This window comes from Mesoplodon bidens (assembly GCF_964165515.1).
Source record: "Mesoplodon bidens genome assembly, contig: HAP1_SCAFFOLD_72, whole genome shotgun sequence".
NCBI lineage: Eukaryota > Metazoa > Chordata > Mammalia > Artiodactyla > Ziphiidae > Mesoplodon > Mesoplodon bidens.
In genome coordinates, this window is record NW_027671438.1 from 566,851 (window position 1) to 594,799 (window position 27,949).

Consider the following 27,949-nt stretch of genomic DNA (forward strand, 5'->3'; position numbering starts at 1 on the left):
ATTTGTCAAAATTTATCTAACTGTGCTATACACTTAACATGAGTGCTATTAGTTGTATGTAAATTGTACCCCAATAGGGGTGATTAAAAGAAAATATATATTATGTATGACATATAAATATATCTTTACATATATTACCCATATATCATGACAATAGAATAAAATATGTTCTTAGTGATGAAATTGCCATTTAGCCAACATCCAGAATGCCAAACATCCTTATTTTTTTCTTGTTTTTCCTTTCTCTATCCTTTCAAAAAGCATCATTTTTAAGAGTCACATCAACATTGCTGATTAGATTTGCAGTAATTTGAAAACACAGAAGACATTCCTTTTAAAAATATAAACAAAAGCTTCTTTCATCTGCTCTCTAGATCTTTTTATTCTTATGCCACATTCTTTACATCAGTTGACCAATTGAGTTAGGCACTCATTTCCTTTTTCACAAATCTTTGTTGTGTTTCTGCTAGCTCTGCATTAGGGACTATTAAGGAGGAAAACCACTGACACAAAATGGTTTCATTTGTGCTGAAGCCTACGATACCACGCATATATTTAATACCTAACCTACTTGCAATTTCGACCTTCACCAGAAATGTTATCTTAATTCTGAAATCTGGAATTTTCTGGTTGGCACCAATATGGTAATCTATCACAGGGGCCCTCTCCATCTCCCCCAAACCAAGAAGAAGAGGCAATCTGCATGATAAACTCAAGGCTTCCCTTCCCTACAAAGAGAAGATAGTACTGGTCCCAAATAACCTTTTTTTTCTTTTGCTAATGACTTTCTTGCCCACCCTCCTTTCTATAAAAACCTTCCACTCTGTAAAACTTCTCAAAGTGCCCTTCTCTTTACCAGATGAGATGCTGCCCAATTCATAAAGCATCAAATAAGGCCAATCAGATTTTCAAATTTACTCAGTTGAACTTTGTTTTTTAACAAGACATGATCTTAAACAAGATAAACATTGCCCCTGTTTTCATCTCAGGTGGCCTCAGCCTGCAGCTGCTTGAAGCAGGAGTTTGGTTCCTGGCCAGAGATTGAAGTCAGGCCGGGGCAGTGAAAGCACTAAATCCTAGCCACTAGACCACCAGGGACTAGTGGCCAGTGACAAGTTCCTGGCCTGTGTGCTGTGTAGAAATGAATTTCCACAGAGATGGAAAGTAGTGAAACAAGTAAAGTGTTTATTAGGAGGACAAAGAATACATGTGGCTAGACACATGGGCGGGCTCAGAGAGAGTTGCGCTCACTTGGTAGTTTGAATCACTTTTATGGGGAATTTCTTCCAGGTTTCCTTAGACCAATCATCTTGCTTTGCCTGGTTCTGAGTCCATATTTGGTATACCTCAGGGTCCTCCCGTGTTCATGTACATCTCTTAGCCAAGATGGATGTGTGGTAGTGGTGATATGGGTTTGTATCCTCATTACAGGCATAATGAAGTATTTAGAGGTGAAGTATAATATCCTCAGGCTAATATCAGATTGTTTGATAAAAGAGACATAGGTGTGTGTGAGTGTGTGTGTGTGTGTGTGTCTGTGTTTGGAGAGTGAGAGAGAGAAAACTGGCATTGTGGTACATTAATAGTTGATATATTTATTCATTATACTGGTCTTTCAACTTTTCTTTGAGTTTGATACTTTTCTCACACAAATGCAAAAAATAAAATATGAATTAAAAGTTTGGTTTAACTGCTTATAGACATTATCAACTGTATGTGTATTTATGCGATTTTATAGATTTTAATATTTCATCTTTTTTCCATAAATAATTGCATACCAAAAATCTATGGAACATCAATTCGAAGGAAACACTCTAAGTATGAATACCAAAAGTGTTGCGTGTAGTGAGTATCAGCTCATGTTTTTTTGTTATGTATAGAGATGATTGTCAATGAATCTATCTGTGGACTCAAGGGACATTCTGATATCAGCATTCAGTTCTCTCCTTGAGTCCATAGAATAAATGTACAAAAATCATAGTTGACTATGAAAGAGAGTTTGACTTAGAATAGATTTTCAAGAAAGGTTCACAGTATTTTTAAAGAACAGTAGTAAAATTAATGCTAGAGTAGATTAACGTCTGTGAATTTGGATTTTTTTTCAAGTCTTGAGATATTTCTCTCCAATTAATTTCACGGAATTATTGTATAATGTGTCACCCAAGTAGAACTAACTGTAACATATGGATGTTCATACATTATTTCAATTCTGTTTTGTTCTTTTTATACTATGCAATCTCATTATGAGGACACTGCATAATGATAGGTTTTACTCAATCTCACGGTAAGCTTAATATTCTCTTTTCATATTGTGTGAAATATTGCGGTTTGGGGGGGAATACATATTACTTTTAGAAATCATAACCAAATCGGGTGTATAGAATGGATTGAAATGGGAATTAAATGATCGGGTTAAAAGTATTCTAGCAAGACCTAGTAACTGGAAAGAAAATATTTTTAATAAAAACGATTATTTTGTAGTTTCATTTTCATTGCTAAAGCATATATTTCACATTTTTATGTTCAAAAAGCTAAAATTTCCATTGTTCTTTCTTTCACCTTCCACACTTGAGAAACCTATTTTTCTGTACCTGCGAGTGTCCTACTTTATAATAGTAACGCAAGTGCAATTCTGATAGCATTTATGCTCTCATAAACATTGGCCTTCTACTCTCACCTCTCTTAAAAATTATACTCTTAGATTAATAGATTACCTTCGCATGCTAGATATTTAATAGTCTCCCACCAAAATTATATATAATTGTGCACCAGTAATTGTGCACTTTAGTCATAAAAGCTTTGGTTCCACCAGTGTTATATGATGTCACTTTCTCTACAGAAACTTTTATTTGCAAAAATAGGTCTACAGGATTCACGTCAGAATCATATTTAGAAAATTCCTCAGTCTACAATTTTCTGTAGTCTAGCAGTTTTCTGGAAAGACATCTAACAAAGCAATTTTTACCTAATATACTGATGCTGGTTAATTGTTTCTTTGGTTTTTAATGCTCTTTAAGATAGCTTTCTAATTATGGTACATATTTTCACATTTACTAATGTTGAGGCACTCTGTAGCACATAACAGAGTTTATTATAGTGGTTCACTTCTTGGAAGACAATTGTGCTATTTTGTGAGGAGTTTATGTTTATGATAATGGCTTTAGTTTGCAAAGCTCATTCATGTGAATTATTCATGTCAACACATGTTTAATGTGTACTTACTATGTCCCATGTACAAGGTTATGTACTAGAGATAAAAGGAAAAGGAGGAAGAGAGAAGGACTGGTCCAAGGAGGAGGAGAAAGCATGATCTAAGACTCAGGACTTAGTAAAGGACATTGATCCATTACAGTTTTTTTTTTAACTTTTACTGTTTACAACTATTTAAACTTAATAAAAGAGCACAGAATCACTAGTATATCCAAAACTCAGAGTCAAGATGTGATTTTTCCCTATTTGATTGGTACCTTGTTTTAGAATAAAATATTAGTGATACACATGAGAGCTCTCAAGGTCCATGGCATTTTCCTTGCTGCTTAGTTACACACTGTCTAAAGTTTGACTATACTCTAGCATCCATATTTTTGTAAATCAAGAATTTGTTTATAGTTAGAAATCATATTCTACTCTTTTATATTTTGAACTTGCATAAATAATATATTTCCTTTTGTAACTTGCATTTTTCATTCAATGTTATGTTTTTCCCCTCAACAGATTTGGAGTTTATCTATTCTAATTCTAGATTTTTAGTAATTAAAGGTCTAACATTCCTACTTGAGTGATCACAGTCTTATATTTAATGGCTCTAACCCTTACAGAAAACAAAATTGATGAGTTTCAAAGCATTGGTTCTGATTGTATTTTATATCATCTCCATGTAATTATCATCTCTATTTTAATTGTACTTATTTATTATTACTATTATTTTAGTTTCTAATTTCTTTTTTTTTAACATCTATATTGGAGTATAATTGCTTTACAATGGTGTGTTAATTTCTGCTTTATAACAAAGTGAATCAGTTATACATATACATATGTTCCCATATCTCTTCCCTCTTGCATCTCCCTCCCTCCCACCCTCCCTATCCCACCCCTCTAGGTGGTCACAAACCACCTAGCTGATCTCCCTGTGCTATGCGGCTACTTCCCACTAGCTATCTATGTTTACGTTTGGTAGTGTATATATGTCCATGCCACTCTCTCACTTTGTCACAGCTTACCCTTCCCCCTCCCCATATCCTCAAGTCCATGCTCTAGTAGGTCTGTGTCTTTATTCCCGTCTTACCACTAGGTTCTTCATGACCTTTTTTTTTTCCTTAGATTCCATATACATGTGTTAGCATACGGTATTTGTTTTTCTCTTTCTGACTTACTTCACTCTGTATGACAGACTCTAGGTCCAACCACCTCACTACAAATAACTCAATTTCGTTTCTTTTTATGGCTGAGTAATATTCCATTGAATTGCACTTTATTTTATTTATTTATTTTTTTAGTGTTTATTTTTACTTGTTGACGGTTTCGCTTTATTTATTTATTTATTTTTGGCTGTGTTGCGTCTTCGTTTCTGTGCGAGGGCTTTCTCCAGTTGTGGAGAGCGGGGGCCACTCTTCATCGCGATGCACGGGTCTCTCACTATCGCGGCCTCTCTTGTTGCGGAGCACAGGCTCCAGACGCGCAGGCTCAGTAATTTTGGATCACGGGCCCAGCTGCTCCGCGGCATGTGGGATCTTCCCAGACCGGGGCACAAACCCGTGTCCCCTGCATCGACAGGCAGACTCTCAACCACTGCGCCACCAGGGAAGCCCCTGCACTTTATTTTTTACTTGGCCCCCAAATTAGTCACACAGTTACACAGTGTTTAACAGTTAAACTTCTTTGATTTATCTACCTGTATATCACTTTCTTTGCTCAGTTTGTTCCTTAATCCCACTTCTTCACAGTGAGTTTAATTCCCTTCAGTAAGAAACCTATTCCTTGGAAGTTTTAGTATTGAAGATCTATAGGTAGAAATTTCTGTCTTTGTCCGAAAATGTCATCTCTTTCATTTTTTAATATGGTTAGTTAAATGTTCTATTCTAGGTTAAGAGTGATTTTTCCATTAGTACTTTAAGGATAGTGCTTTCAGTTATCTTCTGGCATCTATTGTTACTGATGAGAAGACTGCTACTAGTCTCATTGCTCTTTTTATTTGATATTCTTTCTTTCTTCCAAGTTGCTTTGTAGACTTTCCTCTTTGCCATTATGTGATGTGGTTTACCAGCTGTTTTTTAGCCTTGGTTCCCCAGAAAGCAGAGCCTCAGGCCAAGAGTTTATGTGCTATTATTTAATTAGAGAGTACAATGCAAGTGAACCGGATTGCAGGGCCAAAGCAGTGAAGCAGGGAAGGCTGGCGATTCAATATGAGGATGCACGATCAAGCTGGGATTTGACCTCTGGAAGTTCTGTAAACTGGATCTCAAAATTATGGGGAGGGAATGTGAAGAAAGGAGAAAGAATTCATCCATGGGTTTAGCCTGTGGGAGAACTGAAAGGGTTGCTTTAGGAATATTCTCACCTGCTGGAGTAAGGAGAGAGGTGGAGGATAGATTTGTTGGAATCATGAACACAGTGAGACACTGTCAGATTGTATATATAAGTAGTCTGCCAGTGTTGCACATTCTTTAAATGTGGAACAAAGGAAGGATCAGGCTGAGGTGAGGTATACGATACAGGATATAGTCATATATTTGTTTTCATTTCTTTTACTGGTGACTCCATGCACTTCTTTTATCGGAGGATTTATTTCTAACTTAATCTCTGAGAAGTACTATTTCTTCAAATACTTGTTAAATTCACTCTAATCTCACCTTCTAAAAATATTATTAGATGAATGTGGGTCTTCCGTTTTATCCTTTATTCCTTTATCATTCACATTTTCATTTAATCTCATCATTTTTTCTGGCTTATTTTCAACTTATAAAATTCAAATTCAGTTTTATCAAATATGTTATTTAAACTTTCTATGGAGTTTTGAACTCCAATGAACATACTTTTTCTGCCTTTTTCTGCATCAATTGAGATGATCATGTGGTTTTTCTGTCCTTCATTCTGTTAATGTGGTGTATCACATTGATTGATTTTTGTCTGTTGAACCATTTTACACATAAATCCCACTTGGCCATTATGTATAATCCTTTTAATATGGTGTTCAGTTCATTTTTCTAGCTGGATTATAGCTTATCTTTGAAGGTTCCAGTTTATCCTTGATCTCCTAACTTCAGATCATCTCTCATTCCTGACTGCCAGCCCTACTGACTTCAGGACTGGCACCAAGAGGCAGGGGCAGTGGATTTACATAGACTGCTTAACAAAGCCCCACTATCATGTAAGGTTTAATCTCTATAATAAAGTCCTTCTAGTGGTTCTACTTGTCCCACCAAACCTTAATATGGAGTTTATCGAATGTCATTTGATATTCTGATCAAGGAAAAAGGGAGAAAGCCAAGGTATAAAGTATAGGAACAGAAAGAAAAATAACACAAAGGGAAATATATTAAATTTAGGATGATGCACGGAACATAAATATGCTGTAAAAATCTAAAAACTGGATGAAATTGATTATTTCCTAGTAAAATATATACCACCAGAATTGATTCCAGAAGAGTGTGAAAAACAAAAGAGAACCCTTAGAAGACCTTCATTGCTACTTTTGGTGAATTTGTCCACATTTCCATCTGGTTTGGCTTGGAGATCCCACCTCCATATTCTCGTGCTGGGCATGTGACCAAGACCTGGCCAGTTAGAATTCCCTGAACTTAAGGTTTTAACAGAATTCCCAAGCTGAGTCAGTCTTTTGTATAAAGGCTGTCTCTTTGCCTGGGTTCAGTAAATTGGTAATATACAAAAATAGAGTTGCGTTTGGTCATTTTTCTTGCCACCCCTTGGAGAAAGGTTTCCCCAAAATAATACAAAGCAAAACAAAACAAAACAAACAAAACAAACTGCAGAGGGAAGAATATCTAAGTCAGAGAAACATTTTCTATTTATATCCTTTGGGCCCCCACACTTACCTGTGTCTGAAAGTATCGGCACTTTCAAACTTTGGTGTATTGTGAGTCAATAAATTCCTTTTTAGCCTTTAAACTAATTTGTAAGTGTTCTCTAAAATTACAACTTAAAATTAATACAATAACCATGGCAGCAATTGCATAAGATTTCAAGAAGCTAATTTTCTTGCAAAAATGAAGTTATGGGTATATACTCTTTCAAGTCCAAATACTCTGAAACCCTTTCCCTCTTGCTGAATTTTTAAATTCCTTTATATTGGATTTCAAAATACAAAAGAAAATGGGCTCTGCTTCAAGATGTTTGTGACTGCAAGCGTACGTAGCCATTACCTTTGCCTCTCAAGAACCTATCATAATAATGGTGAAATCTGAAAGAAAGGGAAGCCCACTACTATAATATGCAAGGAGGGGTCTTCAGCTTCTGAGATATATATGTGCTCAGCAGAACTCCTGAGTAACTCAGGATGGCAAGAGGGAGACGTAGACTGAAAGTCTATGTGGGGCAGAGTTACTTCACCTACACCTTTTTCTCCAAACAAAAAGCCTGACAGAAAGGCATTTAACCACCCTCTTACCAATTCTTTCTTTTAAAAAGGAGCCTTTTAAAAAAGATAGGTAAAGACTGTTTCCAGGTGATCTATAATGGCCAGTGTGTTTGTTACAGTTCCTGCCAAAGACTTATTCTTTCAACATTTGTATGTGTTTAGAATAGTGGCAGGTCTCCATCTGCTCATGGTAAAACTAAGCCTTTCAGGTTCTTTCCTAGTCCATGAATTATTCCTATTTCTCCCAGGACTTATTTTGCTATTTTTAATATTTATCTTATTCTCTCTTATGTCATGCCTATCTCAAATATCTCAACAAATATTTATGGAACATCGACTTTGGGCAAGGCAGTATTTTTTGGGTGCTATGACTATTGTAGTGAAAATTACAAAACCCTTGCTTTCCTAGGAGTTTACCTTCTTCTTAACACTTAGAGATATTTTGTTTTCTCTTCATATTTACGAATGAAGACCATGAGCTCTGTGTTTATGATTATCTTTACACCTCGCATTTTTCTGTCTTGATTATCTTTGCTAGCTTCTTTATGTCTGTCTACTTTATAATTGCTCCTGTTCCAAAGGATTCCATCCATCTCCCTCCACTACTACCATGGAACATACTTTCACAGGCAATACCTCATACTTCTTTGACTTCAGTCTGGCATCTTTATCCTGATTTTAGAAGCATACTTGATATTCCGTGATAGCTAGATGAACATTGCCACTAAAATATCACTCTGACATCTCAAATCTCAGAGATTCCAGCTGAATTGTCATCTATTCCTCTACTATGACAAACAAGTTATATTGCATTTCTTATATCAGTGGAACTTCTCACCATCTACTCAGTCACCTAAACCAGAAACTTAAGGTCATCTTTAAATTATCCAAGCAGCCACCAAATTTGATTGTGCTTCTTTAATACTACTTGAATCTATATGCATCCATATCTCAACTGTCTCACCATTATATCAGGACTTTATACTTTTTTCTTCCAGTTAATGCCATAACTCCGTAAGTGGGACAATCTAAATTTTGACAATCTGTTCATATCCCTGCTAGTATGACCATTCTAAAAATTGAAAAATTTTATTCCTATTAGAAAAATCGTCTTGACTGTGCATTGCTTAGAAGATCTAGTTCAACTCTTCAGCCTGAATCACAATACCACTTGTTACCTCTTTGGCCTCATCTGTTCATTTCTTGCTAATATACTTACATCTCTTCCTCTTCTACCCCAGAGCATGGTGATTCATACTTGCTGTTTACTGAGCCCTAAATTTTCAATGCATCTTTACTGTTGCATGCAGTGTTTATTTTGCTTAGAATAAAATTAATGACTTCATTTCATTGGCTAATTGCTACTAGTCCTGTAAGATACAACTCAGATATAACCCAACTTTAAGGAGGTTTGAATTGTTAGTGTAGATTTCTCCTCCTAGATCATTCCATTTTATCCTGTATCTGAATCTGTGTCAGGGCATCCCTGACATAGAGTGTTACTGTATGTTTATTCAGCTACCTTCTTTAAAATGTAATACATTTCTTCATGATAAGTGCTGTACTTCGTAACTATAACCCTAGCACCCAGCATTGGGCATGGCACATTCTTGGTCAGTGTTGAACGCCTGAAATAGTGATTTAGAAAAGGGTTGGCAGATATTATAACTTAATAGGCAAGAAACCCTATACAAATATGTTAAGTAAGTGAGAGAGATCTAAGTTGAAATACATCAAATCCAGGATGGTAGGTAACAGTATTAAAATAGGTTTTCTTTGGAGAATAAAGGGTGAAAAATAAGTCTGGGATGCTCACAGTGGCCAAAAATTCTGAAGCAGTGTGTGTGTGTGTATGCCAGTAACTGTTCTAGTTTTTAGAAATGTAGTAGTAATTTAAAAAAAAAGAAAGATCTTTTGGAGCTTCTATTTTGGGATAGGAATGGGGAAGAAAACAAGCACAAGATAAATAAAAAATGTTTTAGATCGTCACAAGTGCTACTAAAGAAAAAAAAATACACTTCCAGAATAGAAGATGACAAGGCCAGGGGTGGTAGATAACTGTGTTGTGACTAGTGATGTGAGAATGGAGAACCCAGAGCCCAGAGTTGGCTTATAATTAGTGTCTGTCCTCTACGAATGGTGGATGAGAGAAAAAGGATTTTCCCCAACATGCTTTTCCAAATCTCCACATTTTTGCAGTGATGTTAAAGATGCTGGCTTGATGCTTAAAAATGGAGAGTTTTGAATATCACACAAAGGAGAGCCTCTTATTTCATAGGCAGAAAGCCTGAGTTAGGAAGGTAAAGAATTTTCAAATCTTAAATGAAGTCACAGAAAAGAAATGCAGTTCAGATTTCCATTCGAAATTCTCATACCAGGAACTTCTCATTGAAGGGAGTATACATTCACCTCTCAAATAATGAAAAGACATGAAATGTTTGGTTAATTGTAGTAAAGAAGATACTGAAGATCTCAAAGTATTGCATATGGATAACAAGTAATATTACTTAAGAGAAACGTCACATTTCTTTGTGAACTTTCCAGTACATGCAGTGTTTTGATGTTCATGTTGTTCGATGCTCAGGCTTGTTTGCATTTACAAAAGAATCTTTATACTTAACTCTTCATGGAATATTGAGAGCACAACTTATTTTCAGGGTTAGCCAAAAAAGATAGACTTTATATTGCTATCAAAAACTTATCCACAGGCTATAACTACTTTCAAAAAGAATTTGTTATTCAGATAAGGGGTTTTTTTTTTTGGAATTAGGCCAAAATAAACAAATGTTTTAAAAACTACCAAGAAAATACAGAGAAAATTCTTAAGATGGAAATATTTATGCTCACAACCACAGTGATGCTGTGTATTTAAACTGATATACTGTAATGTAAAAAACGTATCAGGTTGAGCTCAGAAGATTCAGGTACAAATCTTCTCCATTTCTGATTTGTCAGGGCAGACAGAGAGGAATATGATTTGGAAGAGCCATATAATACTCAGCAATCGCTTTGAGAGAAAAATAAGTGGCTCTATAGTTTCAAAGTCAGAGTGTTAAATTGGGTTTATGATATAAGCAGCATATACTGGTAGAATGAGATAGGGTGATGTGAAGTAAAGTTAGAGCGATATGATATTGGTGGTTGTTCAAACAGGAAGGATACTGTCTTCTAGCAGCTTCAGTAGCAGGAATTAGGGATTCCATTTTTGGGGAAAATGGTAGAATATAATGTTATAGTGGGCCTAGAACCAAGACATTAAGCCATTTACTTGTCTAGGACTCATTCTAATCATTTTCTAGGTACAGGATGGATCCTAGATGAGAAGTTGTATTTGTTGTCTGTTGCTGCATAAGAAATTAGTACAAATGTAATGGCTTAAAACAGCATCCCTTTTTTAGCTCACAGTTCTATAGGTGGGGATACTGGCATGGAGTGACTAGGTTCTGTGTTCGAGGTCTTAAAGGTCTGAAATCAGCATTTTTAAACCCTTGTCAGATAATTCTAACATCTAATTCATCTCTGTTTGCATCATCTGTCCCATCTTATTCAAGCTGTCATGTATCTGGTTCTTGGTATAAGTAGTGATATTTTATTGTCTTTTGGACATTTTGGCTATTATGTTAGGATACTTTGGTCCCTATTTAAAGTGTTTTGTTTTTTTTAATTTTTAGCAGGCATTCACTCTTTATAGGTTTGGCACACATTTCCTGTACTTTTATGGATGGTGGTTCCATGATAACCTAATTTTCTGACCCTTTGTGGTACTCTTTTGGTCTGTTTCTCTTGTGCAGGTGGGGTTACCTCTGGTCCCTTCTCATGCTGCTTATGGGGTCTGAAGTAGCTTCCCCAGGATACGGCACTTGGTGCTTCTGGTGAGGGAAGGGCATCTCTGGAACACGTGATGAAGAGTCCTTCCTGGGCCAGGCACTTGTGACAGGGTCTCCCTGGACTGTAAGGAGTGGAGGGTGCTTACCAGGTTGAGAGTTTTCTGTGGAGGGATCTCCGTTGCCGGTACCAGCAAGTTGCCTGATGTTTCTGGGGAGGGGAGAGGAGTCTCAGGCCCACCTGAGGAGAGCATTGTCCAGGCGGGAGCTTTTTGTGTTAGGAGCACTTTGGCTGGGACCCTTAGCCACTGACGTGTCTGGGTGGTGAAGGGGGATCTCAGGCCCAGTGGGGAAGGAAAGCACTTTCCCTGGTCACTTAGTGTCATCAGGGCTTCCAATTGTTCGTCGTTGCAGGTTCTGCAAGGCTCGCCTGGTGTTTGGGGGATTCCCATTTGATGTGATGGAGGAAGAGCCTCTTTGAGCCACTTCCTGTTACTCAGTTGGGAGTTAGGAAATGCTGGGCCTGGATCACATTTTTTTGTTGGTAGAGGGTCATAAGGTGCCCTGCCATGAGGCTGTTCATCCATTCTGAGGGTCCCTAGGCAATTCACCTTCTCTAGACCTTTCAGAGATCTCCTTTGGTTGTCTCATATTATTTCCAGGATATATAGTTGTGCGTATAAAGGGGGAGTAGGGAGAGGGAAGTATAAACCATCTTATCTGGATTAGAAGTCCTCTCTGTGCCTTTTAAGTGCCCCCTTGATTAGGTCAGGCTCACTCTGGATAATCTCCCAATCAACTGTGCTATATATCATAATCTAATAATGGGAATGATATTCCATCACATTCACAGGTCTCATACTCAAGGGGAGGGGCTCCTACAAAGATCATTGGGCATCATCTTAGAATTCTGTCGACCACAGAATGTGCATGTGAATGTACTGAAGCATTAATTAAGCAATTATTATCCTTTGCAAGGTTTTAATCTGTTAGGATAGTATGAAAGCCAAGTACTGCTATAATTATTCTACTCACTTTAACTGAAGTATATCTGATATCAAAAATACTTCCTAAAAATCAGACTATTCAAACAACTTTCAGAAGTTAATGTAAATTTCAGAGGTTTGAGCCAAGCCTTCATTTCTGGCCATGCAGATATCTTCTGTGTGAAAAATATGCTACCTCAAAGATGTTTTCAAAAACTTCACCACCACTCCCCATTTATACGTTGTAGTTATGTGCAAATACTGTGGCTGCCAGCAATTCACAGAGAAAAGAAAGGTCAGTGATGTTGCTGACTTTAACTTTTTAGAGAAGGTGTATACTTAACACTGCCTACATTTGTATAGGTTGCACATTGCACAAAATTTCTGATTATTGCTTTAGGTTATAATACAATGTACTCTCACCTATACCAGGATTGAAAAATTTAAGCAAAATTTTCTGGACTGGCCAATACAACCCCCCAAAAACAGCCTTCAGGCTGAATTAGGAGAAAAATCCTTCACTATGTTTAGGTTGGAAGGAAGCATGACCTAAATTTTGATTTCAAATACTCGGGGTTTTGGGTGATGGTTTTACTGGGGACAATTAGAATTGAACTATGTAGACATGTTTCTTGAAGCCAAGTTTTACCTTTAAGGCTTTCATATTGCAGCTTGTGAGGCTCCAAGCAGCAATTGGCTACTTTGGGTCATTCACACAAGGATTCAGAGTCATATATAAACCATAAAACCCTTTATAAGAAATCAGAATCTGTTTTAAAAATTAATCATATGAACTAAACATATATAGAAAGAAATTGAAGCTTGAATATATTGAAGCAGCAAAAATTAAAGACATACCTATAACTGCCCTTTATCCTTAGTTGTTTACAATCACAGCAAATCAAAGTGTGACATGTTTAAGAGAAAGGTAATTAAGTTCTAAGGCTTTGTCATCTTATCACTTTTAAAAATACAAGATCTGAGTAAATGAAAGGAAAATAGAGAGGGTTGTTAAAGAGCTGAGTCATAGAGTGGAATAGAGAACAAGCGGAAGCGGAAGAGGCAAGAAAGCGTACACAGGCTGGGTTTGAAGAGAGTTGGGAATGCTGGTTGTGGTAGATGGTCTCTGATTTGCTTACCGGATCTACTCGCCATCCTTCTTAACCCTGCTTCGTGATTCCAGGAGGCTGATCTTTATCAGCTTCATGGACCAGTCTCTCTGTGTCTTCAGGTTGGGTTGGGTTAATATGACCTACTGATAAGTGATTAGAAGTCAGGAGGAAAGAAGGCAAGGGTATTTATTTCCATGATCTGCCCCCTTCCAAACTTTAGGTTGGCAGTGGATGCCATTTTCTAAGGTTACATCTCTTGTTGGGTGGGCTTCTCCTATAACTCGAAGACATTCTGGGTTGCAGGAACTGCTATCTCTCTATGCCCCTTCAAACCTAGTGGTTATAATACTGGTTTCTCACAGCTGCTAGCCTCAGGGCACTTCATCATCTCTTGGTTTCCCTTCATTCCTTACACACTTTAGTCTCTTCATTAAATGCTATTCCATCACTCTTTTAAAGTGTGCCATCAGTTTTTAGCTAGAACTGACTGATACATTGGTAGTGGGGAATAGGCGAAACGTTAAGGTAGTGTTAGGGAGGTGGGATAAACTGCTGTGGAGAGAGATAGGAAGAGAAGGGTTTCAAAGCTTTTTATGGCATTCTAGGAATGTAACATGACTTCTTTATGTGAATGACTCTAATGTAGTCTTAAATGGCTTCTTAATTATTGATATTTGGTTGGGTTTCTGTTTCTCTGCATGCACAACCAGGATTGAACAGGGCTAAGAGATGTCTGGGATTTACATGACGAGATAATACTACTAGGATCTATCTAGATTCATTATATCATATTAAGACATTTCTCCCATGGAATCAGGAACATCCCAACCCAGTGCACATGCTAAGTTTTTATTGAAATTCAGTGAACTGCTATGGTGTGAAATTAATTTTTATTGTCAGTCCCCTGCGTCGGCAGGCCGACTCTCAAGCCCTGCGCCACCAGGGAAGCCCTATAACACTTTATATAGCTGAGAACTCATCGATCAGGATTTTCACTCTCATTGGAATCCACTACTTGCCTACGACAAATCGGACACGTAGAGTTCTCAGACAGCCAGCGATCAATGCAGTGAATGTGATATTCATGGGAGCAAGGTAGTATGCGAAGCTTGCTGTTTTCTGTGTACTCTGTAAGGCAAATGCTACAGGCTTTTAGTGCATCATTTTCACCAAAAGATCTTACAGCCAAGCTGTCAATCTGTGCTTTGGTGAGTCCTGTAGTTTGCAGATCATGGGAGGACCCAGAGTCACTTTCATCATATATTATTAGGCTAATTTGTCTACCCACTTGCCTGGTCTCTGATGATAAGTCTGCTGCTAAGTTTGTTTCTTCACTGCCTTCAAACATCAGTGATCTAATTCCTGAATTTTCATCACTTGAGCTGGAACCAGAAATAGGACTAGAACTGGAACTAGACGTACAATTGGGGCTTGAATGACAACTCAGTGTGGAACTTGAATGGGTATCATAGCTAGCATTTGAATCAGAACCAAATGTACCACTACTACTACCATTAGGTGACTCTAGCCATTCCATGTTTGGACTTGGAGGTGAGACACTATGCTCTAAATTACTGTCACTGTCCATAAGGTTATTTGAGTTACTAAATTCTGTCATTGTCTGCCTTAACGTGCTCTGAATTGGAACAGATGTTGTATCATTTAAGCTAGTATTGAACATTCTGCAAACGGGATTTCTAATGGTATTGACATAAGCTCTCACACCTGCCTGCTCAGAATGTGAATACATATGCCTCAGTCCTCGTTCACTTTCAGAAGTGACAGTGTTGTTTGGTGTCTCAGATGTTAACTGAGTTCTACTAGCTCTGCTGTCTCTCTGAGAATATGCTCCAGAATGAACTTGTCCTACTTCAAGATTGAAGGGTATGGTTGGATATATTTCCCTCATTCCCCAAGATTCACCACTGCTGGTTGTATCTGGAGAATTTTCTCCATGAACGGCATTCCTTGTTCTAGAAGTTTCAATAAGACCGCTATTTTGCAACTCAAATCCAGTCATTTGCTGTGTCAATATTTCTTGGTGCTCAGTTCTAGAAAATCTCACATTCTCACTTAGCAGAGGCTGCTCAAAATTCTGAGAGGGTATACTATGATTAAGTCTTTGTACAATTTCCCTAAGTGAATGTGGAGGCGACCAACTTTCAATTCTTGCTCTGGTTCTCCGATACTCTGGGCTCCTACTTCTTGCTCTTCTCTGACTTGTGGTAGGTGGGAATTCCATTAATGTTTCAGTTGTATCTTGTTCAGACATAGATGGTCTTCTAAATATTGATTCAGGTTGTGGACTTTGCACTTGCCTTTGGCTGTCTTCCATATTTTCTCTTCTGGGAAGTCTTGCAGACGCTACATATTCATTCTCTGGATTTGGACTCCCATGATCAAGGTTAGCATTTATTTCTAAACTGAATATGAACTGATCACTTTTAGGATTAATTTGGCTCTCTTCTCTCCAAGATTGGTTTTCTCTTTGTCCACTTGTCATATTTTCAGTTTGTCCAGAACAGTTAAGCCAGTCTATTAGAGAGTCACCACTAGACACGTCATCTGAAGAGTCTCCTCTGTCTGTTAACAAAAAAAAAAATGGGGAGGGTGCATAAAAGAACTACCAAAATTAGAACCATCATAAAATAGCACTCTGAAACTTTGTTTCAAAAACAAACAAAAAATGAGAACTTAAATACTCAGGTGTTTTCAACTGATTTCACATTTATAGAGTTAATATTTTATAAACTGCACTGTGTAGATTTATAAGTAAAGGTAGAAAAGTTTCGATTCCATCCAAAAAGAGTGAGCTAATCCTAGATAAACTTAGAGAATTTTTTAAAAAGGGAATCCGGAGGAAGTCTATGTTTCAGTATTTCATCATATACACAGCCCTGTGTACCACTGTCCGAGGAATGTCAAGAGACTTTTTTTTCAGTCCACTGTCAAAACACTAATGCAATTAAACAAGGTATACACCAGTTAAGGTACAATGCTAGTAGTTTAGTTCAATTTACATTATTGTCTAATTTTCATTAGTCTCCAACATGACTACTTCTAGGCTCTTCACTTATGTGCTTTTGATAATAGATAAGCTGTTTTAAAATATAAGGTTATTGCCCAAACATAAACAAGTTTTATAGGTTTAAAAGTGTTTGCATTTTGAATACTTCTTAATGTTAGCAAGATATTTAATTGACATTAAATTGAAGGTCAGATCAAATGAATAGACTGAACCTAGCATGGTACATATAAGACCATATTCAAGAGCCAAAGTATTATAGTATCCTCTTCATTAGACAGCAAAATCCTCTACTTCACACTGGAAGGGAAGGCACCAGACCTGAGGTCCGAGCAGGGTTTCTCAGCCTTAGCACTACTGACATTTTGGTGCTGGACAATTCTTTGTTTTGGGGAGCTATCCTGTGCATTGTGGGATCTTTGGCAGCATCCCTGGCCTCTGCCCACTAGATGCTAGTAACACCCATGCCTCCCCTGTGACAACCAAAAATATCTCTAGCCATTGTCAAATGTCCCCAGGTGTTGAAGAGAGCACAATTGTCCCCAGTGGAGAATATTTCTGTTTGCTTTTTTTACATGTCTATGTAGAAAAAATAATTCAGGAAGTAGGAGGGACTTTCAGTTGAGGTAGAAAACCAAGAAAAATACAAATAGGCTACTTTGCACTGTTTCCCAATTAAAACAACCCAAATGTGAATCAGGAAAACAAACAAACAGACCTTGACATGCTCACCAAAAATCAAGTAAATGCCAGTTCTTTTTATGAGAAGTTACTTACCAAATGAATGTAAGTCACTTCTGTATAATTTACTATTTCCTATTATGAAGTTACTATTTCCTATTATGAAGTTCCTTATTCATCCCATCCTATTCCCTCCAAAAGCAGAATATACCTGTATTTTCATCTGCGTCTTGTGGTGCGTTTTCTTTAATTAGCTGAAGTCTTCTCAGCAACTCTTCTTCCGTACTTTCACCTGGAATGCCTAGAAGATTGTTGTCTCTCATAAGTTCGTAATCTTCTTCACTCAGATTATTTACGAACCTGGAGAAATCTTCTTCCCGAACCAATCGGTCCGTTTGACTTATGTGTTGGGCCGAAACTCCATCTCCTTCATCGTTGGAATCCGAGTTTTCCATCTTAATAAACAAGTGGAAAATTATCTGAAATTCACGACGTGGTGTTGAAATTCACCAATGGTCGTTTCGTTTTCTTCGCTTTCTACTTCCTGCCAGAGTGTCCGGTTCCGACTCAGTCGGATGACCCTCCGCACAGATTCCTCCCTTCTCCCTTCCCGACTCAGTTCTGTGGCCCCTGGTGACGCAACAGTTGGGAGCCGCCTCTAGCCCAGAACTTGCTAGACGTTGCCTAGGCACCCATTATCTTCCCCGCTGTTACCGAGTAGGGACTGGATTCAGGTTAGGTTTCATTTCATTCAAAACCAGCCAATGTTACTGAGGGTTTATAGTGTACCAAGCACCGTGCTTCACCTCGTTTCACCCACATGAGCCTATTCTCAGGTTTTCAGGCTCTGATATGCTCTATTTATTCGTTACATTCCATAGGACTGCCTTCTTCAAAATGCCATGCCAAAGTCAGCCTAGTTCAATGCAGCAATTCTCATTTTCAGGTGCCCAGGGACCTCCGCCTTTTCTCCTCATGAATTTCTCAAATCCTAGACTCTCACTAAGAAAGCCCACAATTTTGGATAATTTACCAGGGCCCTGGCTGAGTCTCTTTAGTGTGTCCTCTCCCTTTTAACTGTTAATGGCTTCATCTTGCATTATATGGTCCTTCAGTCTTGTTTCAAACAAACAAGAAACACCAAAACTTTGGCAGGCTTTTCTGCTCAGCCAGGGAATTCCTTCTCCACAAAAGCATCACGTTCATTTTTGTCCTCCTTTCTCATAAATATTATAAATAGTCCTTAAGCAAAACTAGCCAGAACATCACAGGAACTTTTAGGACAGATACATAATAGTTACTTTGTCTGCCACAGTGAGTACTGACCCTGCTGATTTTGTCGCATGTATCACCTGAAAGGCTTGGTGAAAATAAAATAACGCTCATTTGCAATGCTATCTGGAGGAGGCCTCTAATTCACTCTCAGTACACAGCTTAGAAGTTTAAGGAGCTGTGTAAATTCACGGTTGTTGTTTTGTTCACGGTCCACAGCAGGCTTTCTTGTTTGTTCTCAAGGAGATGGAAGGATGGTAACTTTACTGGTGTGACAGTGAAGAATCTAAGTCTATGTCCTGCTTTTGACATTTGTTCCATGCCTCGTTTAACTTAAGCTAGAAAAATCAATCTTTCCCCTCTGAATCAAATCTCAGCAAGTCTTTGGATGAGAACAGAATCCCCTAGACTACCCTGCCTCCTTTATGGACTTCTGAGTGTATATGTTATCTTTTACTGAAGTTATTCTTTTCACAGGGGAAATCTGTTGTAAACTTGTTTGCTGTGCCTCAATCAAAACTAGCAGTACTATGGAAATTCAGCGTGATTTGTACTCTTGATGCAGGAAACCCTAACAATCGTTAGTGTTCTTGAGAGTGATTGATTCAGTTTAATTCAATTCAATCAATTCAAGTGTCAAGTATATTTAGCGTTTGTTAAATGTCAGTCATATTATCGGATATTAAGATACAAAGATGAGTATACTTAAGAATCTGTTGTCATTAGAGTATAACAAACAATTGAGCTACACAGAGGTAAAATTACAGTTTTGAGGAGAAAGTGATTTGAGTGAGAGAGAAAATCGGTTTCACTGCATTTGGGTTTTAAAGGATGAATAGGAGTTTCCTAAGTGAATGAAAGGGGGAAATATTTTAAAAAGTGAGAACAGCAACTACTCACACTCGTAAAACAACAAGGATAGTAGATTTTAATTACTAAAAAAAGACATTAGTTAAATTGGCAGAGCAAGGCCAAAAAATGGAGATCGTTATGACATGTTTAGAAGTTGGACTTTATCATTAGTGCAATGGAAAGATGTTGAAGTCTTTAGACAGTTGATGGTCAAATTTTCAATTTAGAAATAATATTGATAGTAGTGTTGAGGATGAATATGAAGGGCAACAGTTTAGATGGGAGGGGCAGAAATAGATAGAGGGCAGCCTAGGCTAGTGATGACAAGGATCTGAATCAGGGCAAAGGAATATGATTAAAATGAAGGACTTTAACAGATCTCTAGGCAGTAGAACTGATTAAACCTAGTAATATATGGGAAAGAGGGAAAAGTGGGGAGGGGGAATATGAGGGAAAGGCAGGGGTCAGGATTACTTCTGTATTTCTGTCTTTGCTTAGTGGACAGTGGTACCAATAAGAAGTAACACCTGATTCTGAAGTTGTATGGTTTAGCTTAAGAGGGAGCATGACTGCTTTTGATTAGAATAGTATGCAAGTTACCTGAAGATTCAGAAAGTCTTACAGTCATTCCAAATTTAGGTACAGAAGCACATGAACTAATAGCCCCAGATGTTTGGTGTTCCCTGTAGTTGGCTCTCAGTGTCAGTGACTCTAGCTTCCTGAACTACTTGTTCCTGGTTATGTCCCAATTCTGGTGTAAGTAACAGGGTATAGGGATCATCATCCCAGAGACTTACTTATTGACCTTGATTATTTAAATAGAAGCCACCAATATAGCTGTGCTTTACACTTAGTTCTCTCATGTCTTGACTTTCCTTCTGAGTATTGCAGTGTAGGTTCAGTAGTTTTTCCTCTGGATGGCAATATTGCTGCTTTGGCCTTTGTTCTATCCCTTGTCTTGATATCAGAACTCTTCTGAAGACGTTTTTTCTTCACGTCTCATTTCAGAGATGGGAGGTGCATCAGGAAGTCCGGAGGTTGACTAGAGCATCACTCTAAGTTGAGTTGGAGGGGAAGAGGTTGAAGATGGAAAGCTGCTTACTTTCAATCAGAGTCAAAGCACTTAAAAATTTGGCCAATACATTGTTTATGATGTGGTGAAAAAACGGGGTGTGTGTGAGCAGATTTGGCTGTTCTTTTATCCTGGTTGTAATAATGGAGTTTTGTAATCAAGAGTTTTCTTTTACTGACTTTGTCCAAGGAAGCTTCTGAACAGATTCTATGACTCAAAGGGAGACTGAAAATAAGCAAGAGATAGCATTCTCCCTGAATATGGGTAAAAGGAGTTCTGTGGCTTTAGAACTGTAAGAAATGATCAAGACATATATTCCACATACCTATTGCAGTATAACAAACCAGTCCAAAACGCAGTGGTAGATACAATAGAAACCATGTTGTTATAGTCAGGACTTTGTGAGCTAAGAATAAAGATAAAGAATACTGGGGATGGCTCATCTCTGCTCCATCATGACTGGGCCTCAGCTGTGGTGGCTTGAATGATTGGAGATAGATTAGACAACTTGACTGGTGTCATATGTCTGGGGCCTTGGTTCTGGCTAAGTTTTCTTTGAGTCACATCTTTTGGTGCTGAAATGTCCAACCAAGATGGCATCTTCATTCACAAATCTGGGACTTGAGTTGGGCTGCACAGGCTGAAAAATCTTTGGCTGGTTTTCTCTCTGTCTCTGTCTTTCTCCATGAAATTTCTCGGTGTAGTTTTGGAGTCTTAGCAACCTGGATATCTCAAAGTAGTTGAACTCTTACATAGTGAGTGGCTTCACCCAAAATAAACATCTCATGAGACTTGGCTGGAATCTGTAAGGCTTCCTATGACTTAACCTCACAAGTGCAAGAACACCTTTTCTCTTGCATTCTGTTGATTGAATAAGCCACTGGATCAGCCCATATTCAAGAAGTGGGACACCCCATTCTACCTTTCAATAGAGAGGTAACAAAGATTTTATGGTTATATTTAATGTACTATAGCACATGATGAAAAAACTCTTATAATGATGACTTTTCAGTTGAAGTGGAAATTAATCTCTCCCTCTGTTTTCTGAATTGCATTATTCTCTGGGTAAAAATAAAAAAAGGGAGGACATAAAATCTGAAGTTCTTTGCATTCAGCTTGATTTTAAAGATACCCGATTAAGGATCTTTTTATTATGTAATAGTTTTCCCACATCAGAGACCATTGGTAATATCAAGAGCTATTTAGTGAGCAACTGTAATTGCTAGACACTCAGCTTGTGTTTTAACTTATTTGATCTCAAGCCCCATGCAAGATAGCTATTACTATTCTCAGAGATAAAGGCATGGAGGCTGATGCAAATTAAGTGATTTTCTCAAACTTACAGTAATAGATAATATGTTCAGATTCAAACAAGGTCTATAGGATGACTCTCACTCTTTTGCTCTACTCTGCTGTGTTTAACGAAAACACAATTTTAGACATCATTACACAAACATAGTAAAATCTCAGTTAAATGAGATTCTTGAATCATGTTTGATCATTTTCGTGTGCCATTTCAATTCTGCTTTGGGGTTAGTCTAGAATATCTTCGTTTTAACTTAATAAAGAGTAATTTTAAATCAAGAAGTAAACATAATTAAAGCTTGATAATATATTTCATATTTTTATGTTTTTTTCTTTCCCACCAGAAGGATGGGTTAAAAGCTTGAAAGCATTGATGCAGAAAAATGAATATAAATATGCATGTCTCATGGAATCTACTGGAATTGATTCTTTGACACAAATACTCGTTTTGAATCTAAACACGAAATTCTTGTTAATTGAAATCACACCCTTTCCACTTACATAGGCTTGACACTAGGAATTAGTTTCATCTCCTCCTTATGCTTACCTCTAATTATGGAAATAAAAATGTATTTATTTAGCAAGGTCTCATCCTTCTTATGATTTCCTTTCTTCCTGGTTCTGCTCAGATTTAGACTTTTGATAGCTTTTCTATTAGTGCCGTGTCAGTGGTTAGTTTGCTTCTATGCTTTCTCTAGTTTTGAGCCATTTTACACACTTTCTCTGAGGCATGCTCCAGGTCTGTTATTCACAAGCAAGTTAGTTCATATTTCTGCACATTTGTTTATTTGTAAAGTCTTCCCTCCTAGATTATTGTAATAAATAAATAAACTTACATATACATAAATAATATTCTGTTTGTTACCTATATAGATATATTTAAAGATGAATTTTACGGTTCCAAGGATGAAACGGATATCAGGTTTGTTTCTCAAAACAAATGAACACAGAGAACACAAAATGAATAAGCAACACAAAAGCTCACAATATATGAGCAAAACCAAATTAAGCAGGGCTGCAGTATACAGATTCACAGGTTGTGCACTCTAAAATTCCCAGGGGGCACCATTCATGTAAAGAAGAAAGTGAATGACACTCCTATAAATATGCAGTTCACCACCTGTACAACTGAACATGCAGACCCCGAAAATTAGCTTTAATGCTATCTTCTGCCTTCCTTCGACCCAGTAGGGAGAAGAGAAGAGGATAATGAACTCAGGGAGAGTAAATAGTTACTTTATTACTTGTTCTTCTCCAGGCCTAGAATTTTATATGCTCCTATTGAAGGGAGGTTGGTGATTTTGTTCAGTAGCCTGCAGTCACAGGGAGGTGCACTGCCTCTTTCACCAAGTATTTACACCAGTAGGTGTAACCACAATGGCAGCGTGTGGTGTGGGTAAAAATGGTCACCTCACATCTCTGTCATGTCGACTCTCCCTTTTATGGTGCTAATGGGGTGTTGTAGTCGCTCTTATGGAGAGTCATTGAATGGTCAGTCTGGGTTGCCTATTCAAAGAAACTCACCACATTTTCAAATTACATTACAAAAAGGCCCCTACATTTCAGGCATACCATTTTGCTTAAATTCAAACTACTGTACTATAATCAAGTTGCCTCTCTTGCTTAAGTCTTAATATCCACAAACCTCAACAAATTCAGTGGACAGTAGGTTGACCAATGGGTGAAAGTTTTTTAAAAAGTAGCATTTGTATTAGGAGCAGAGTTTGGGTTTCCTTATGGTCGGGTTTCCTGGGGCCTCTTTAATATTCAGGCTGAATGCAAGCTCTTATCCACACTATTAGAATGCATCCTGTATCTTCAAACACATTTGACAACTTATTGCATATAGAATAAAGTAAAATGTGTAGTAAGTCCTTACAAAAATCACTCTAGATTTGCCAACATTACTACATTTTCATCTTTCAAACTACAGTTTAAATGTCACTTCCATGGAAAGGTCTTCCTGACCAGTTTATCTAAAATAAAATTGTGCATGTCATGCTCTGTCACAGATGCTTATCTCTTCCTCCAATAAACTGTATACTATAAGAATAGTGATCTTTATAGCTCAACCTGTGTTTTCCACCTATTCAGTTCCTTAAAGTAGATACTAAATGAATATGCGTTGGAGAGTGAAATAAGTTAAAGTAAGGAAGAAAGGCCAGAGGGAGGAAGGGAGGAAGGAAGGACAAAGATTCTCTCTCTGTCTTTTTTCATTATGGCTGCTCTAACAAAATGCCACAGACTAGGCAGCTTATAAACAACAGAATTTTATTTTGTAATGTTATGGAGGCCTGAAGTCCAAGATCAAGATAGCAGCATGGTCTCATTCTGGTGAAAGCCCTCTTCCTGATTCATAGCCAGAACCTTCTTGCTGTGTCCTCACATGGTGGAAGGGGGCTAGTGAGCTCTCTGGAGCCTCTTTTAAAAGACATTGATCCCATTCATGAAGGAACTTGTGGAATCTAAAAAATTCAACCAACAAGTGAATATAAGGAGAAAGAAACAGACTTACAGATGTGGTGAACAAACTGGTGGTTACCTGTGGGGAGAGGGAAGGGGAGAGGGTAGGGGATTAAGAGGTACAAACTATTATGTATAAAATAAGCTACAAGGATATACTGTACAGCACAGGGACTATAGCTAATATTTTATGATAACTATAAATGGAGTATAACCTTTAAAAGTCGCAAATGACTATATTGTACAGCTGTAGCTTATATTGTATACCAACTATATTTCAATGAAAATAATAATAATAGTCACAAAAAATCTGAAATAAAAGACATTAATCCCATTCATGAGGGTGCCACCCTCATGACCTAATCACCTTCCAAGGGCTCCACCTCCTAATACCACCAATTTGGGGGGTTAGGATTTCAACATATACATTTTGAGGGAACATAAATATTCAGACCATAGCACTCTTCTTTGACCAAATGTGAGTCAGCCTTCTCTGAGTCCTTTTTCTAACTAGTCCCTGACTTTAGGCTCTGTCCTTGGCCCATTTAGACTAGTATTACATGAATTCTGGTGGGTCAGTTTAGCAAAAATCCTCTACCCTTGATATATGATCAAACTCTTTATCCCTCACCCTTCATGTCTTATCACCCTAGCCTGACTACAGAAAAAAGTTCTGTCAAATTGGTTTAGCCAGAATTCTCCTTACCCCTGATGTTTCCTCTTAGTAATTTTCTATCCACTGACCCCCACCCTGCTCCTTGCCTTTATATCTCTACTTGTTCTTATTATATTAGGAGTTGAGCCCCGTCTCCCTCTCCTACTACACAGCCCCTCTGTAGTAGTCTCCCTGACTTATCCTTGCTACCTTTAACAAGTATCATGTATACTTGTTTTCTTCAGTACCTTCCAGGCTTTCCTTACCTACATCTCTCTGCATGTGCTGTCACTTGTTCCATGCCTTTGTTCACATTGTAATCTGTGCCTGCGATGCCCTACCCTTTATGCCCTAGTTCATATCAAACCTCTCTGCAATATCTGTACCCTTCTAGTCCTGTATTAAATACACTGCCCTTCAAGATGGCCTGTAAAACTCCTGTTTGCATAAATATTTGCCATTTTTCACCTTCCTGTTTCCTCTTAGACTCTTAAATAGAACAATGTGTGCACTTGCCTTCTACTAGATTGTAAACTGTAGTGATTCAAGAACTAGGCATCATTATGTGCCCCTCTAATGCCTAACACCAAATGTTATGCACTGTTAGAAACTCAATAAATACCTGATTAGTTGAACTATGGTCCTACTATATAGTGAAAAATTCAAAGGCTATTGAATTGGATTCTGATCTCCCCCGCTCATGGGCTGTGTGACATTGGGTAAGTTATTTAATCTCTCAGTTTTAGTTTCATTATTTGTAAAAGGCAATGATAACTAAATGGGTTGTGGTAAACTTTAGTGACATTCTATGTAAAATAAAGTAAATGTGATACTATACGTAAAGGTGTCTCCTGCTTAAGGTCAGGAAGCCATTTGTAAAAATGAAGCCGTTTTTGTTAAAATGTAACCAGGAAAAAATTTCCTATTATTTTAATGGAAACCTTTAATATGTTTTATATGTTTGCCCAACAACCCCAACAAATTTCCTGAAATGCAATGAAACAAAAGAAACAAAAAATTGTTATAATATAGATATTTAAAATCATCATATCCTAATCACCTAATAATTAATATGGTTTTAACAAACATTGCTTTGCAGTAACATGGCCTCTCTTAACCCCAGTAACATCAGAGTTGCACATCCTCTTCTGTGACACTTTGCAGGCTTTTCAAAATGTCTACACAGGAATCTGAAGTTTTACCCAATGTATTTGGAATGTAACTCAAGATTTTCTCCAACCACTGTGTTCTTATAAAAGTTACCTTGAGTTTGCAGATGCAAATATGTTTTATTGCTGTATAATCACTGGCTGAAGAATATTTGATTGAGAACTAATTAAATTCTCTGTAGTGTAAGTATTAAAGCAAAGAGCTCTTCTAACAGGGAAGTAATAGGAGATATTTTGTGTGTTATATCTTCATATAGGATTACTAAACAGTGTTGTTCTTAATAAATGTTATTTTCTAACTTCCTTCCATTATGAATCAAATTAATTCTAAACCCAAGATTTAAGTTAGTCTTCATTTCTGAAATTCAGTTAAAACATTCATTTTTGGGGTTTTAAGAATTTAATTCAGTTATGCAAAAATATATCTAGGGGTTTATTTTATTTTTTAGTTTTAATTTAATTTAATTTCTTTCTTGAAGTATAGTTGATTTACAATATTGTATAAGTTTCTGGTATACAGCAAAGTGATTCAGTTATATATATATATATATATATATATATATATATATATATATATATATATATATATATATATATATATACACACATATATATTCTTTTTTATATTCTTTTCCCTTATAGGTTATTACAAAATATTGAATATAGTTCCCTATGCTATACAGGAAGTCCTTGTTGGTTATAGATTTTATTTTATTTTATTTTATTTTTATTTTTTTATTTTTTTGCAGTATGTCGGCCTCTCACTGCTGTGGCCTCTCCTGTTGTGGATGTGCAGGCTCAGTGGTCACGGCTCATGGGCCCAACCGCTCTGCGGCATGTGGGATCCTCCTGGACTGGGGCACGAACCCGTGTCCCCTGCATCGGCAGGCGGACTCCCAACCACTGCGCCACCAGGGAAGCCCTCGATTTTATATGTAGTTGTGTTTATATGTTAATCCCAAACTCCTAATTTATCCCTCACCCCCTTCCCCTTTGCTAACCATAAGTTTGTCTTCTATGTCTGTGGGTCTATTTCTATTTCATATATAAGTTCATTTGTATAATTTTTTTTAGATTCCACATATAAGTGATATCATATTATATTTGTCTTTCTTTTCTTTTTTTTCTTTTTTGTGGTACGCGGGCCTCTCACTGCTGTGTCCTCTCCCGCCGTGGAGCACAGGCTCCGGACGCTCAGGCTCAGTGGCCATGGCTCACGGGCCCAGCCGCTCCGCGGCATGTGGGATCCTCCCGGACCGGGACATGAACCCGTGTCCCCTGCATCGGCAGACGGACTCTCATCCACTGCGCCACCAGGGAAGCCCCTATATTTGTCTTTCTGTGTCTGGCTTACTTCACTTAGTATGATAGGTCCATACATGTTGCTGCAAATGGCATTATTTCATTCTTTTTTTATGGCTGAGTAATATTCCATTGTGTGTGTATATGTGTGTGTTTGTGTGTGTGTGTGTGTGTGTGTGTGTGTATATGACACGTCTTCTTTATCCATTCATCTGTTGGTGGGCATTTAGGTTGCTTCCATGTCTTGGCTATTGTAAACAGTGCTACAGTGAACTTTGGGGTGCATGTTTCTTTTCAAATTATGATTTTCTCCTAGGGCTTTATTGATAATGACATACACTCTAGCCCACCTACCTCACTTATATTTCCATATATCCTGAGTGAGTCAGTCTCTTTCTTTTGGCTTTTTAAGAAATCTGGATGCTTTCTAGATAATAGTTATCTCCATATGCACATCTGAACCATTTGCATGGCTTCTTTGTAAGTTTATTATTAGGGAAGCTTAGAATAATTTCATAACAACATAGAAAGTGATTGTATACAAACTTTATTTTAACTGTGGACTACCCCCACTCCTACCCCAAATACTCATAGACTGAAAGGTCATCAGAGATGAGCTTGTCTTTGGGAATTGGAG

The 27,949-nt window shown here is 37.5% G+C and overlaps 2 protein-coding genes across 2 annotated transcripts in view; both read right to left on the minus strand.

Moving 5' to 3' along the window:
- Nucleotides 1–27,949, minus strand: part of LOC308611351 (spermatogenesis-associated protein 31D4-like) — a gene marked incomplete at its 3' end in the record, with an annotated part of 243,645 nt that overhangs the window by 154,798 nt on the left and 60,898 nt on the right.
- Nucleotides 14,493–18,132, minus strand: LOC308611368 (E3 ubiquitin-protein ligase RLIM-like; the record flags this gene model as incomplete). Its single annotated transcript, XM_081260177.1, has 2 exons — nt 17,434–18,132; nt 14,493–16,099 (listed from the first exon to the last, which is right to left on the minus strand). Exons 1-2 carry the CDS (start codon nt 17,675–17,677, stop codon nt 14,493–14,495), a joined length of 1,851 nt encoding a protein of 616 aa, XP_081116303.1. The 5' UTR covers nt 17,678–18,132.